The sequence below is a fragment of the Bombina bombina genome, chromosome 2 (genome assembly GCF_027579735.1).
Source record: "Bombina bombina isolate aBomBom1 chromosome 2, aBomBom1.pri, whole genome shotgun sequence".
NCBI lineage: Eukaryota > Metazoa > Chordata > Amphibia > Anura > Bombinatoridae > Bombina > Bombina bombina.
In genome coordinates this window covers 833278080-833294468 of record NC_069500.1, presented here as the reverse complement: position 1 = coordinate 833294468, position 16389 = coordinate 833278080, and the positions used below count along the sequence as shown (strand labels likewise).

The window sequence follows — 16389 nt, the reverse complement described above, 5'->3', positions numbered from 1 at the left end:
ATGAGCATCAATGCACTACTGGGAGATATGTGCAGCCACCATTTATCAGCTGACTCTTCTAACTGGCTCACCCAAAGTGTTAAGCTAGCTCCCACTAGTGCACTGCTGCTGTTTCAACAAAGGATACCAAGTGAATTGGGCACATATTTTAATAGAAATAAATTGGAAAGCTGTTTAAAAATCTTCCGATTACCTAGAGCATGCAATTATAAAAGTTTGTTATTATGGTATCTTGTTGAAAAGCAGGGACGTCTGCTCAGGAGCGTGCACATGTCTGGAGCACTATATGGCAGCAGTTTTGCAAGAATGCTATCCATCTGCAAGAGCACTAGATTGCAGATCTTTATGGCAGGAAAAAGTGCTGCTAACACCTACCCAGATATCTCTTCAACAAAGAAAAATCATAGGAACAAAGCAAATTTGATAACAGAAGTCAATTGGAAACTTTTTTTAAAATTGTATGCTCTGTCTAAATGTCAAAAAAAAACATTTGAGTTTCATCTCTCTAAGGTTTGTTCATCAGCCCAGCAATTATAAAAACATTTCCAGTGTGGTATGTTAAAGGGACATGAAACACATTTTCTTTCATGATTTACTTGGTATCCTTTGTTGAAGGAGCAACAATGCACTACAAGGAGCTAGCTAAACAAGTTGGGTGAGCCAATGACATGAGGCATGTGTGCAGTCACCAATCAGTGACTAGCTACCGGTAGTGCACTTCTGCACCTTGGCCTATCTAGGTATGCTTTTAAGCAAAGGATAACAAGAGAACAAATCAAAATTAGATAATAGAAATAAATAGGAAACTTGTTTAAAACTGCATGTTCTATCTGAAAGGGACACAACCCATTTTTTTTCTTTCGTGATTCAGATAGAGCATACAATTTTAAGCAACTTTCTAATGTACTCCTATTTTTCTTCGTTCTCTTGCTATCTTTATTTGAAAAAGGCATCTCAGCTAAGGAACCTGCCCATTTTTGGTTCAGACCCTGGACAGCACTTGTTTATTGGTGAGTGAATTTCTCTACCAATCAGCAAGAACAACCCAGGTTGTTCACCAAAAATGGGCCGGCATCTAAACTTACATTCTTGCTTTTCAAATAAAGATACCAAGAGAATGAAGAAAATTTAATAGGCATAAATTAGAAAGTTGCTTAAAATTGCATGCTCCATCTGAATCACGAAAGAAAATTTGGGTTCAGTGTCCCTTGAATCATAGAAACCTAAAATGATAGTAAATACTAGCGTTTGTGAAATGCTAGGATTTACCAATACAACAAATAAAGGGGACATTCAGTCATGAAGTATAAAATACTTCATGCTGAAAGTTCCTTTTTCTGTAGCGTTCGCCACGCTGAGCGCCTCAGGCAGCCCACGGCAAAACTATTTTATCACTGAGGTGATTTTAGCCAATAGCATGCTTGCTATCCGGCATAATGCCAGCTGGCCCGCATGGCTATTAGCTAAGAGGTGGAAAAGTCACCTCACTGAAAAATAGCATTCTGTTGCGGGCAGCCTGAGGCGCTCAGCGTGGCGAACGCTACAGAAAAAGGAACTGTCCCCTTTATTTGTTGCACCGACTTTTTTTTAGAAATGCTAGGATTTACTATCACTTTAATTCTGACCGTGGTGGCTAAAAATCAATGATTTAAAAATGTTTTTGTTATCCCTTAAATGGGGATTGTAATTTTGATAGCATGGTTGCTGCTTATTTTTAAAAAAAAACATTGCACTGATTTTCAGACTCCTAACCAAGCCCCAAAGTTTTAGAAGTAGACTGTTGTCTACTTCTCCAGCTTGCTGCTGTTTGTGTAAAAAGTCTTCATATGCAGAGGAGGGGGGGGGGGATCTGCTCTTTATGCTATACAACCACTTTCAGTGGGTGTTCTAGCTAACCTTTTCAACAGAGCTAAACTGGGAGCTTCCAAGTAAGTTTAAACTATTTTATACTGGATTTTTTTTTTTTAGACCAGTATCTGTGCATATTAATTTTATAGCAGTGTATTACATGCAGTTATATGAAAATTGGTGTATACTGTCCCTTTAAACTTTGCAATGACACCTATTTTTTAAAATACTCAACTTTGCGTTATGGTAAACATGCCGATCCTCTGCCCGCAGCTACTGTTTTCTTTAGCAGAACAATGACTAATCTCCTCCAATCGTTGTGTGCCCCCTTTGGCATCCAGCTAGTGAGGCACACGATTGAAGGAAGCCGGATTCGTCGTCATTCTGCTAAAGAAAGCAGGAGCTGCGGAGGGGAGGAATGGTGTTGTGTTTACCATAACGCAAAAGGTAAGTATTTTAAAAATGAAGCGTCAATGTAAACTTTAATGAATGAAAGTGCCCCTGTTTTTAAGATTACTTTTAGTTACCTGGCACTTATTCATTAAACTTTACAATCAATTTAATGTGTCTGCAGAAAAAAAAAATATAAAGTACATTTTTTAGAGATAATACTAGATTACAGTATAGTGTAAAACATAGCTAATGCAGTGGGTAAGAAATAATTTAGTGTGACTCACTTTATTGCAAGGTCAGAAACAGAACCTGCTATATCTTCAAGGCAGTGACGTACAGTCATAGGAGGGAGGTGAGGCACAGCCTCACCTGCCAAATGAAGGAAAGTTTTTTTTATTAATTATTTAAAAAATACACACCCCGCCGGCATTGGCAATCATGTATGGCCCTGGATGGCTTGAAAAAACCCGAGGGAGCTAGCGCCTCCCTGTGGTGCTTAAGCTAGGGTTGCACCGATACCATTTTTTTATGACCGAGTACAAGTACCAATACTTGTTTTCAAATACTCACCTACACCAATTACCGATACTTTTTTTTTTAATGTCATGTGACAGTTTACCAAGCACAATACAGACTAATTATTTAAGATTCCTTCTTTATAATTATAAAGGACTGTAATTCAAAAGACATTATGAAATAAAACAGTTTTATTTGCCAAAAGTTTACTGAACATGTTTATAAATAAAAAATATTACAATAAAATATTAAATTTAAAGGGGTGATGCAATTGGGTTGTAGGGCTGTTATAACATAAATCTGATATTTGTATAGAGGCCCGACTCTAAGTTGAACAGTCTCACTTTCCACACTACTGCATGGGGCAGAAAGATATTTTTGGGCCATTTTAGCCAGAGCTGGAAATCTGTCTATTAACTGCCCAGTACTTCAGGGGTTTGTCTGAACGAGGTACAGTGATCTCTACAATAATACAAATAACAGCAATTAGTCTCCACTCCAGTTTAAAATGAAATGGGAACATGCATTTTGAAAAAACACCACAAGGTAGCATATGGGTAGGAAGTGGAGGTATCGGTTTAAGTATCGGTGCATTTGCACGAGTACAAGTACTCATGCAAATACTTGGTATCGGTACCGATACTAGTATCGGTACAACCCTAGCTTAAGCCGCAGCTCCTCTTGCGGCCCATAGGCTCCCAATAGAGGCTGCACTTCAAGCAGCCACAGGAACCTATTGCAAATCACTTTGAAAGTTTACAGAGTGTCTATTCGGAGGACAAATTCTGAGGTTAGCAGGTATTGAAGTGCATTAAATGGAAACATAATTTCACTGTAGATAAAACCTTTCCGATTTTTTTACTTTCACTCTGTCACCTTAGTCTATGCCCCCCCTTCATTTTTATGTGCCTCTGTCTGATGTATTTGCTTTATGGTTACCCAGCGTCACTATATCCTGTGTCACTATGCTTTTTTTTTTATACCCAGAAAAACTTTTAGAGAACCTGATGCTTTGGTGTCTGTGTGATTGAAATTTATGAACAGCAAAACCCTGTGCACGGCTATGTGAGCGAGTGTATGTGTTTGTATGTAAGCGGGTGTGTTATGCATGTATGGGAGGGTGTGTGTGTTTAAAGGGACACTGAACCCAATCTTCTTTTGTGATTTAGATAGAGCATTACATTTTAAGTAACTTTTTAAATTAGTCCTGTTATCAAATTTTCTTTATTCTCTTGTTATCTTTATTTGAAATGCAAGAATGTAAGTTTAGATGCCGGCCCATTTTTGGTGAACAAACTGGGTTGTCCTTGCTGATTGGTGGATAAATTCATCCAGCCATAAAAAAATTGCCGTCCAGAGTCTAAACCAAAAAAAGCTTAGATGCCTTTTTCAAATAGCAAGAGAACGAAGAAAAATTAATAGGAGTAAATTAGAAAGTTGCTTAAAATTGCATGCTCTATCTGAATCACAAAAGAAAAAAAAGTTGGGTTCAGTGTCCCTTTAAGTGAGTGTGTAGCCCCAAGAGTAGTAGCAGTCTAAAAATATTGAGGTAATATTGTCTAATTTCAGGCTCTGTATTATCTGTATAAAATAAGCTTATTTGCGGTGTCCTGCTAGACAGATGCTGGGGGGTTAGTTATTGTAAATTTAAGCTACCTCTATTGGGTTCATCTACGTGTTTCTTGGGCATATCATAGCCAATCAGTGCCTCACCATCCTCTGACCTCACTTCACTGCTCCGAGGTACGCCTGTATAGATTTTTTTATAGATACATATAAACACATATACATACACACAAATTACACCTAATTTTAACTACACAGAACAAAATCAGAACAAATTTAAAAGATGTTTACTTTATAAGGGACAGTAAACACCTTGTAATTATAAGAACTTTCTGTTGTGTTGCTATAGAACATCATATTGGCCAAGTCTTAATGTTTTTAAAACAAATTATCATACTATAGTGCAATTATTTTTCAATAGCCAAACTCCACCCACCATTTGCCTTATTTGCAGGAGCAAGTCTGGGCTTTAGTCCACAGACAACGAGGCAAGTCACTGTCAAAGGGATATGAAACCCAAATTTTGCCTCATGTCTTTTTTGCTGTCCCTTTAAAAAGGGACATGAAACACTTTGGAGAATAAAATGTTTACATGTGTGCAGATTAAAAAGAAAAAAAAATCCAACATTCTTTCTTTATTTTGTCTCCATACACTAACTCTGAAAACTGTTAGGTGTGTCTCCACAAACTGAACCCATGTTCAATATATCACCTAAGTGGCCTCAATAGAGGCGATAAGATCAAATACTATAAACCAACACATGTTCTTAACAAATTGACAGCATTGTCTGCTCCAGTCACAGGTCCGAATTGGCATTTAGGGCAAGTTGAGGGGGTAGGTGTCCACTGAAAAACAAACGCAGCAAACAAGGTGAAAAAAAGCCATTGAAAAGTGGAAAGAGAATAATTCCACAAAAAGAATGCAGTTGCAGCACTCTGTGCCCGGACTAGGAGGCAAAAAATAACTATTGGGGTTAAAACATAACTTTTATTAGGATATTAATATTTTTAAATATTCACCCATTTTTAAGAGAAATGTTAACAAGTGGTATGAATATGCATAAGGTAAGGCCTTGAAATTCAGCAATTTATAAATATCACAAGATAGTTGTCCACACTAGATGAATAAGCTCCCAAAACCTACGTGGCGTGATCAAATTATAAGATTATTGGTCAATATAAGGAAAATTCCAATCTCTTGATCCATTATAGTAATTATGCTATGTACTGGGTCATGCAGGGGGTGTGTGTTATGCTTGAACACGTGTGTTAAGATACAAAATAGTCGTTTATTGGCAGTAGAATTATAAGCCACCTAGTACAGTGCTGCAACTTGTCTCAAATAAGTTCTTTATATATTTGAAGTATAAAGTTAGGTTGACATATAGTAACCACACACATGGCTCAAAATATTAAGTTGGTGTTAACATCTAAGTTCAACATTAATACGCTAAAATGGCAGTTTATGCACATTACAGTAAAGGTTTTAAAACATGGTAACAAATTCAGGGTTACTGGCCCCTATCATAACATGGTCTAAATTAACCCAGTAGAAACAAATACCGGCAATTAGTTATATATCGCTAAGCGGATTGATCATATGAAGTGGTTGGAATGGACATCTCCTTGAGAATACTAAATGATTATACAGCTACTGCCAATACCCTTAGTTAAGAGAGAGCCCCTCCCCATATACTCTAAGTCCCCTGACGCGTTTCGCCCATCCTGGCTTTATCATAAGGGACGGACCGCCGATTGTTTGGGGATATATACCCTAATGCTACTGGAAGTTCTGTCTGTATCTTATTCTGATTGGATCGTGGTCATGTCCATCAAATCAGACAGCCAAATCACTGACTGCTATTTTCGGGTTGCATTTGCATGCTGTTAAGGTGGACTATACCTGTGGATTCTTCATGTATAGTGATTAAATTGATAATAGTTTTTTAGATAATGCAATTATTGCACACTTAAAGGGATATTAAATACTAAAATGTTAGATACAGTGATACATTGGCTGAGAAAATCATGTAGATGGGTTTTTTTTAAGGTTTCATTAGCTGTTTAAAGGGAAATTAAGCCCCAAAAAATCTTTCATGGTTCAGATAGAGAATACCATTTTTAAAAAGTTTCCAATTTACTTCTATTACCAAATTTATTTCATTCTTATGTTATTCTTTGTTGAAGAGATACCTAGGTAGGTAGCGTGCACATGCCAGAAGCACTACATGACAGTAAATAGTGCTGCCGCCTAGTGCTCCTGCTAATGTATAACACGGTTGCAAAAACTGCTGCTATATAGTGCTGTAGACACGTGCACAAAGGATAACAAGAAAACGAAGAAAAATTAATAGAAGTAAATAGGAAAGTTGTTTAAAATGTTATGTTCTATCTAAATCATGAAAGAAAAATTTTGTGTTTTATGTCCCTTTAAATATTAACAAAATAAGTGTAAAGTTTTAGTGTCCATAAAACAAGGGGAGCTGCCATGTTCTAACCTTATCTGCTGTGGCCAATTAGGGACAGTTATAAATAGGTCACTAGATAGTGCAGCCAATCGCGTGGAATATAAGTTTTCTGCACTTCCATTTCTAAAAGGAACTAAAAGGCTCACAATTTCAGAAGGAAATTACAGGAAAATGGAACAAAATAAATAATGAACGTATATTGCAAAGTTTTTATATATATATATATATATATATATATATATATATATATATATATATATATATATATATATATACATACATATACATACACACACACATACACACACGATTTATCGTTTTATATTACCACAAAGTGTTTAATATCCCTTACAGTATAGTGATCCCTTACAGTATAGTGTAAATATAATTTTCATATGCACTGGAAAACAAAAAAAAATTACTGTGACTCACTGATATTTTTGCTTTATTGTGGTGGTCAGAAATAAAATGTACTACTCATATAAAATACAAACTGTCTTTCCATTGTCTTTTTTTTATGTATTTATTGATTTGGATATTAGACTGTGTTTAGTGGTCCTTTAATGTATTTCATAGTGATGTTGCCCTGAAAGTACTGAATACAAACCATAGTGTGGATTTTGTTTTATGAAAATGCCCCATGGTACTTACCTGAAAAGCATGGTTTCTCCCTTTTTGTTCTAGGAGAGTCTCTTAATGACTGTTGCTGAATAGAAGTCACACAAACTGAGGCCAACTACTCACTATCTAGCGCCCCCCCCCCAACTGGGAGGATGAAATAGGACAGAAACACTTGCTCATCAGAGAAAGAGAGGTTACCATAAAGTAACAGATATCAAGCCACTGTTTATATGTTCATTCAATAAAGTATATTATAATGGTTATTAAACCTTTCACCATGAGTGTTGCAATTTATTTAACAACAGGGTATTGTGTTCATAGTCAGTAATAACATTTAGTGGGCCATGGTATTCATAAAACAAGATGTGTTCAGACCTCATAGGCTACTTGCTGAGATGTGACCAAAGAATATAACTGAAGATGATACCCCTGAAGTTGTAAATGTTTATGCAACGCAATATCCTGCTTTATAAAAATGCTGGATCAGTAAAAAACAAATCAATCTAGTTAGAACATTCTGGTTAAATTCAATACATCAATAACATTGTCCTACTGCCAAAATATGAAACACTACTTTGTTCCCCCCCTATTTAATACATAGTCAACATGACAGCAAACACATCCCATCACAATATAAATAAGAGATGTGAAGCAAACTAATTTTTTTTAAACAGCACCATAGGAACAAAAAAAAAACATTAGGTTAACTGAGTTTGTATTCCTGACAACACAAAATGATGGAATAACAAAGAGCCGCGGGAGGCGTGAAATAATTGCACTAACGTTAAAGGCAGAATGGAAAAGCACAACAAGGAGTATAACGCAATCAAATAGACAGAATGCGTCCCCTAAGGCAGCATTAGGGATACTGAGTGGGTAGGAGGAACACAGAGGGGCAGAGAACAGGAAAGGGGGTAATTAAGTGTTACATGGCTAGAGTGGAGGGGTATTCGCGGGCCTATAACGAAAGACTAGAGTTTTATAGAGCTGTTAACCTGTGTGAGAATAGTGGTGCCCCCCCAATTCCTGCACGGGGCTGTTCCCCACCCGATCTCACCTTCGCCTCCACCAGTTCCGCCGCCATCTTGGACCTCAGCGACCGCAGCGGCGGCCGCCGTAACATCGCGATATTCAGGTCCAAACTTGCTAACCAATCAGATTCCTCCCCTTTGCCCGACTGTTCCCGCCCATTGCCGGTGCAACCCCGCCTTCTCTTGACATATTTCTCCATAGCGATAACGTGTAGGGAGACCGCGGTCTTCTCCTTTTCAACATGAGAATAGAATAACGGCTGTGAGACAGGTTTATTGGTGTAAATGCGAATTTGTCTAGAATACTCCAGACTGTTAGAAACAATCTAATGATGCAAAGCACAAGTGTCCAACCATAGCACATGAAGGGCCATAGGGGATTTTTTTGTTCGCTGGCGGGGTTCTTGAACAAACTTTAAAATTTCGGTTAAAGGGGATTAGGAAGCGCTCTTTCGCGCCTCCTCTCTTACCATTCTCAGCGGTAGTGCTAGAGCCATATAAAGTATGAAAAACGTTTATATTTTCTCTGCCATATTGCATTATTTTACTTCAAAAATTGGTATGGGGTTCACATGAGGGCTACCAACAATACTGCACTGTTTGTGTCTCCAGGAACAAAAAGGGGAGCCATATGTTGGGGTTTAAAGTCCCTGTTCTCCCCATAGCTTTTCACAGACAGCCAGCTCTGCTCACCTACCTGGATACATTGTATCAAACCCTCAGCCTACAGGTTTTATACATTTATAACTGTTTACTGTACACGGACACTTAAAGCAGCTCTGTCAGTACCTACTGTACAAACTGCTGAGAAAATAATGCTTACACGTCACAGCCTTAAAGGGACAGTCTACACCAGAATTGTAATTGTTTTAAAAGAAATATAGATAATCCCTTGTTTACCCATTCCCCAGTTTTGCATAACCAGCACAGTTATATTTATATATTTTTTACCTCTGTGATTATCTTATATCTAAGCCTCTGCAGACTGCCCCTTTATTTCAGTTCTTTTGACAGACTTGCAGTTTAGCCAATCTGTGATGGCTCCCAGGTAACTTCACGTGCACGAGCACAGTGTTATCTATATGAAAAACATGAACTAACACCCTCTAGTGGTGAAAATCCTGTTAAAATGCATTCTTAAGAGGCGGCCTTCAATGTCTAAGAAATTAGCATATGAACCTCCTAGGTTAACCTTTCAACTAAGAATACCAAGAGAACAAAGAAAAATTGGTGATTAAAGTAAATTGGAAAATTGTTTAAAATTACATGCTCTATCTGAATCATGAAAGTTTTTTTTTTTGGACTAGACTGTCCCTTTAAAGGGCAGTATAGCACCTGGTCACACAGTCTTAAAGGGACAGGCAAAAACCCACACAGCCTTCAAAGGGTCAACTAGCACCACACACAGGCATGACCCACCGAGGCACTTAGCACACTAACAGACCATCCGAAGCCTGCCCAACTGCTGGGTTCCACGTGGAGTGAAAACCGGAAGTGATTGCTCCGGGGGAGCGCTCAAAATGGAGCCCGACAGTCAGGAACAGTATTGCAGGATGCCTCAACATTGAGGCATCACTGCAATATTGTTTGAGCGGCTGGAAGTGATTTAGATTGCTTCCACAGCTCAGATTACCCCAGGACGTGTCAGGCACGTCCTTAGTCGTTAACTGACACCCTTTGGTGGACGTGCCTGACACGTCCTTGGTCACCAAAGGGGTTAAAGGGATCTTAAACAGTAAATGCATGCTAGGCCTAATGATGTATTCAAATCAAAGGTTAGGTCTAAATCGCAAAATGTTCCCATATAAAAAATTATAATTTTTTTTTTTTTTAAATAATTTTTATTGAGGTTGAAAAATAAAAAAACAGTACAAGATTGCCAAAAACATATGAATGGAAATCACATGACAGCATCCAACAGGATCATTGTTATACATAGCATTGTAAGGTGCATAGTTAAAGGCATGTAATGAAATATAACAGTAATAGGGAATATTCATACTGTAACACAGCAAATATAGTAGAGTAATACACAGAGTCAACCTCAGTTTTTCTTTTTATGGGATAGTAAATGTCACCTTCCCGTATATTGATAAACTCTAGAACATAAACTCCCCAAATTATAGATATTGTCCACTCTTTGGCCACCCAATATATAAAAGAACCAGTGGTGGGGAGGGTATAGGGAAGAAACAAAAATTATATGTTAAAGCAATGATCTCCCTCTAGGATAATGACAACGTATAGGATAAAAGCTCCCTCAATTATAAACATTGGCCTTTCTTGAAACAAAGACGTGATCAACAACAGGGGGAAAGGTGTAAGGGAGGAACAACAGAAATCACTCTTGGACCCTAACAGATGTTTAATTTTTAGGAGCAGCTGCAGAACCTGGACCCATAATATGTATAAGATATGGAATACTTCACCTGTGTTATCTCTATTGGGAAGAATGTAATTGGATATATATAGATCTAATTAAAAATTGCAAAACACTCTAGTACTCTGGCACAATTCTCTGATCTCATTGAGATACTGAATTGGAGGCTAAAACTATAAAGCCTAGGTGGGGTTGTAGAAATAAATCAGCTTTATTGCTGGACTTCAGCTAATCTCTTATCCCTGAAGGTGAGCTGTTTCATATTTGTATTGGGTTAACAAGATGGCTCTTAAGCCCTCTGTTTTCACTAAAGCTCTATGGTGAAGAAATACAGTAAAAATCAAATAGGATCTATTTAATATAAACATGGAGCTAACATTGAAGGAATTATGCAACCCCTCATAGCTGTAGGTTCTTATGGACCAAACACATGTGAAACCGTAGTGATGCAAAAAATATACATAGTTAGATTAAGAAATAATAAACAGCAAATAAGCTTAACATTAACTAGAACTATTCCGGAAATAAACATATATTCATGCATGGGAATACAGCATGGGACTAAGCCCTGAGACTGGCTATCCCACCCCACTGATTACAGGTCTTAAGGAAAAAGAACAAAAAAATGTAGCCAATTCCCTTGCCTGTAGAGACTAGAATAAGGGTATGATAACCAGTTGAGATCAATGCCCAAATTAGGCCCAGTTGGATCATTTTTACCCTCAGATGCCGAGCTTTTCTAACTGGTAAGCAGCACATAGTCTCTGATTTGTCCTGACCTCCGTTCAGATACAATAGCACATATAGTGGGACAGAGGTGGACTTCCATTGCTGGGAGTTGCAGTAAACCACACTGTAGATAGCAGACTCTGGGTCTGCACTAGCTGGCACTGATTCCTCAGGTAGCAGGCCGATCTCGCCGTGACCCGACCAGCCAGTTCTCTCAAGCTCTGTGTTATCGGCATGGTCCGAGTTCCCAAGGGCCTCTGCATATATCTCCCCTTCTCTTCGCATTGATCTCTCCAAGCGCGTTGTTCCGGGCCCCCAATCGTCATAGCTGTCACATGAGTCTCCTCCGGTATCTCCGGCGGAGCTTGATATGTGGGGCCTGTCGGTAAGTCAATGCCTGAATGCGAGGCCTCCGCAATGAGCTCCGGATCTCTGTATATTGCTACCATCTGATCCTGAGGTAAGTCCGCTGTTGGGGGACAATTATAGGTGGTCGATATTAGAGAGTCCAGCTCCCGCTCCATATCTCTGAAATGATTGCTGATGAGCAGCAGAATATATATTTCCCATATGGTTACCGCATCCATACTGAAATCAAAAGTGTCAGCAGGCCTGTGATAGCGCTTTTCCCTTCTTATCTCCCTGTGTATCCAAAAGATTACTTAGGGTCCAGTCCATCCATGGACAGATTTGTTAGATTGCTCTTTGAAAGCGATTCACTGGAGTATCAAATGTACTCTGTAACCCAGTTGCCTGGGAGGGGGGGTATTCTTGCGGTAGCCCAAGCCACGCTGTAATAAAAATGAAACAACAATCTCCTGAGTACTTTAAATCCACGTGGCTTTTCTGAAGAGCATAGGCTAGGCTTGCCGTCAGAAATCAGCTCCAAATTTCCACTGTAATCGTGCAGCTTTATGTCTGTTATCCAGCTAGCAGTTTGAAAAGAATATTGATAGATAATCGTATAAATATCGGTCAAAAGGCAATTCTGGAATCAGGAGCTTCACAAAGGCCGCGTTCAGGCAGCGCTCAGGAGCTAGTGGAGGCGCTTCACTCCCAGCGATGATGTGGCGCTAGGTGACGTCACAAGCAAGGGAGCTTCGAAAAAACGTTCGCATGCGCAAAGGGATCTGCTGCACAATAATGGACTGCGCATGCAAATGTTTTTACTAAGCTCCCTTGTAGCTGCCTGCCGAGAATGATTTCCCCAGTCTCTTTGCAAACATCGGAACTCTGACCCACCTCCATTCATCTGCTCTCAGCTCAGCCCCTGTAGCTTATCCTGCACTGAATAGAGGTGGGTCAGAGTTGCGATGTTTGCCAAGAGACTGAGGAAATCATTCTCGGCTCTGGGGATCAAAATCGGCAATTCCCGGAACCCCGCCCACACATCTCTAACCAGCCCACCCAGTGAGGGAAATACACAATGCTTGAACGTCAGGTCTTTGTGTTTATATAGATATAATATGATTTTTTGTATGCTCTAGATAATGTAGCCCATTTATTTTCACTTCATACGCCAGGTATGAAGTGAAAAGAAATGGGCTACATTCTGTAGAGCACACGAAAAATCATATTATATGTATAAAACATGGCAGCCTCCACAGCAACACGTGTGTGGAGGCTGCCATGTTTCCAAGCGTCTGAGCTTGCTCTGAAAAGTCCCAGCTTTTCCAGCACACTGGAAGCGCTGGGACTTACATCACCAGAACGCTCAAAAAACGCCAGGCATCTCACTTGCAAGTGTGAGAAAAACGTTCCAAGCGAGTTCCAGTTCGCTTGGAGCTCTGCCTGAACGCAGCCACAGACGTGTCCTGCCACTTCAGAAGTAGGCTCCGCCCCCCAATTTTTTTTTAATTTGTATTATTAAATATATATATATAAATATGTATTTACAATAAAAATTACATATGCATGCATATATAAATATAGCCCTTTGCTGTCAAACACCTTGTCATATACCATATATCTTTTAACCCATATAACTTTAAAAAAAAATATTTATATGAATAATTTTGATCAGATAGTGTTTATATGAGTGTAACTGTAATTTTGAATGCATTTATGTTGTGCTTTATGTAACTTTTTTCAAAGCACTACCCTTTATAAGAAAGTTTCATTCACGCTAATTCAACGAGTATAAAATGTGCTCTCATGTGCATGTTTACTTTCAACTTGTAATAAGCACGCTATTTCTGACACGCACAAAAAGCCATTATCGTTCGCGGGCAACAGTTTTAATCTTGCCCTATATTAGTTTTTTAAATATTTAAAATATAAGTGTATCAGTTTAGTTTCCATAAAGTTATGAGCATTGCCATATGGTAGCTAGTTTTCTATTTATCTCTGTGCAAACAAGGCTGTGTGGAAACCTTTTATATAATCCTATGTTCCACACAGCTTTGTTTGGACAGTCTTTTATTGCCTGTTTTATATCTGTCCTTAGTTGTCCTCAGCAGGAAAAATGGAAAAGTGAAAACTTAAGTTAAAACATGGCGACACCCATTACTTTATAACACTGGTTTTTAAACTTGTCTTCGGGCCTCCCTAACAGGCCACATTTTAAGGATATCTGAACTGAAGCACAGGTGAAATAATCAGCTGATTAGTAACCATGGTTATTTTACCTGCTTTCATCCAAGGTAATCCAGAAAACCTGGCCTGTTGGGGAAGCCTGAGGACAGGTTTGTAAACCAGTGCTTTATGGAAACTAGATGGAATTCAGAAAACCAACAATTTTAGTTAAAGGGACATTCAACACTGCCCACAACATTAATCTATGTTGAAAAACTATAAATAAAGATCAAGCTGCAACGTGCCCCCTTTCTCTTACTTCCTGCCTTCACTGTTGAATCGTCTACGATAACTTCAAAATTGGTGTCCTAACATGGCTTCCTAACTCCCCCCACCGTGACGTATTCACCTTCTTTTTCAAACCAGCAGCCAATGATAGCCCATTCCTCGGACTGAAATCCAAGCGCGTTCACGGTCGTTAGCGCATGCACGATACACTAGGAACACTAAAAGCGGAACCATAATAAGCAAAGTTGTTTCCGTTCCGCTTATATTACTCATAGTACTCTATTTCGTTCTATTAGGTAAAACCCCTATCCGCATCAAGGGCCCGATCCGATATGCAGCGTCGCCCGCAAATGCCGGCGACGCTGAATTTTGCGCTCGTTTGGTATCCTATATACGGCGTAACCTAGAAGTTACGCCCGTATATTTCTGCTGTCGCACGTAGTTTTTTGGGCCATAGGCAGGTATACCAAACCCGCGCAGTTTGGTATCCAATATACAGCGTAAGGACTTACGTGGCGAAAATGGAGAAATCTTACTCCATTTTTACCTCGCCACAAAAAGCAGCCGTAGTAAGCCTTACGCTGTGTATTGGAGCCCCGTAACTCCCTAAACTACCTGCAAAATAAACCTAACACCTAACGCATGCGCAATGTCTATCTACCTGTCAACCGCGATCTGCTAAATAAAACCTAACACCTAACGCATGCGCAATGTCTATCTGTCAACCGCGATCCCCCGCCGCAATCCCTAATAAAATATTTAATCCCTAAACCGCCGCTCCCGGACCCCGCCGCCACCTACATTAACTACCCCCTAATGTGATCCCCCTACACCGTCGCCAACTATATTAAACTACCCCCTAAAGTGAGCCCCTTACACCGCCGCCATCTACCTTACCTACCCCCTAAAGTGAGCCCCTTACACCGCCGCCATCTACCTTACCTACCCCCTAAAGTGAGCTCCTATCCCGCCGCCATCTATTTTAAAATTATTAACCCCTAATTTAATCCCCCTACCCCGCCGCCACCTATATTAAATTAATTAACCCCTAATTTAATGCCCCTACCCCGCCGCCACCTATATTAAATTAATTAACCCCTAATCAAATCCCCCTACCCCGCCGCCAGCTATATTAAATTATTTAACCCCTAAAATACTAAACTATCCCTACCACTAAACCTAAGTCTAACCCTACAAATAGCCCTGAAAAGGGCTTTTTGTGTGGCATTACCCCAAAGTAAACTGCTCTTTTGCCAGCCCTTAAAAGGGCTTTTTGCGGGGCATGCCCCAAAGAAAACTGCTCTTTTACCAGCCCTTAAAAGGGCTTTTGGCGGGGCTTTGTCACAAAGTAATCAGCTCTTTTGCCTCTAATCCCCCTACACCGCCGCCTATATTAAACATATTAACCCCTAATCTAATCCCCCTACACCGCCGCCAGCTATATTAACTATATTAACCCTAATTATATTAGGGTTAATATAGTTAATATAATTATTATATTATATATATTAACTATATTAACCCTAATTATATTAGGGTTAATATAGTTAATATCGTTATTATATTACATATATATATTAAGTATAATAACCGTATCTAACTCTAACATCCCTAACTAAACTCTTATTAAAATAAATCTAATATTAATATTATTAATGAAAATATTCCTATTTAAATCTAAATACTTACCTATAAAATAAACCCTAAGATAGCTACAATGTAATTAATAATTACATTGTAGCTATTTTAGGGTTTATATTTATTTTACAGGTAACTTGGTATTTATTTTAACTAGGTACAATAGCTATTAAATAGTTAATAACTATTTAATAGCTACCCAGTTAAAATAATTACCAATTTACTTGTAAAATAAATCCTAACCTAAGTTACAAATACACCTACACTATCAATAAATTAAATAAACTACACATTTCTAAACTAAAATACAATTAAATAAACTAAACTAAATTCCAAAAACAAACAAACACTAAATTACAAAAAATAAAAAAAAGTTTACAAGATTTTTAAGATAATT

At 38.6% G+C, this 16389-nt stretch overlaps 1 protein-coding gene across 2 annotated transcripts in view; it reads right to left on the bottom strand.

Moving 5' to 3' along the window:
* Positions 1–8547, bottom strand: part of PIAS4 (protein inhibitor of activated STAT 4) — a 34890-nt gene extending 26343 nt beyond the window's left edge. The window contains exon 1 of one of the 2 annotated variants that reach the window (XM_053703138.1): positions 8470–8547. In XM_053703138.1, the coding sequence (XP_053559113.1) occupies positions 8470–8535 (66 nt within the window). In that variant the 5' untranslated portion in view covers positions 8536–8547. Of the gene's footprint in view, positions 1–8407 lie in introns of both variants that reach the window. The other variant, XM_053703139.1, reaches the window with a different exon arrangement.
* Positions 8548–16389: the final 7842 nt, after the last annotated feature.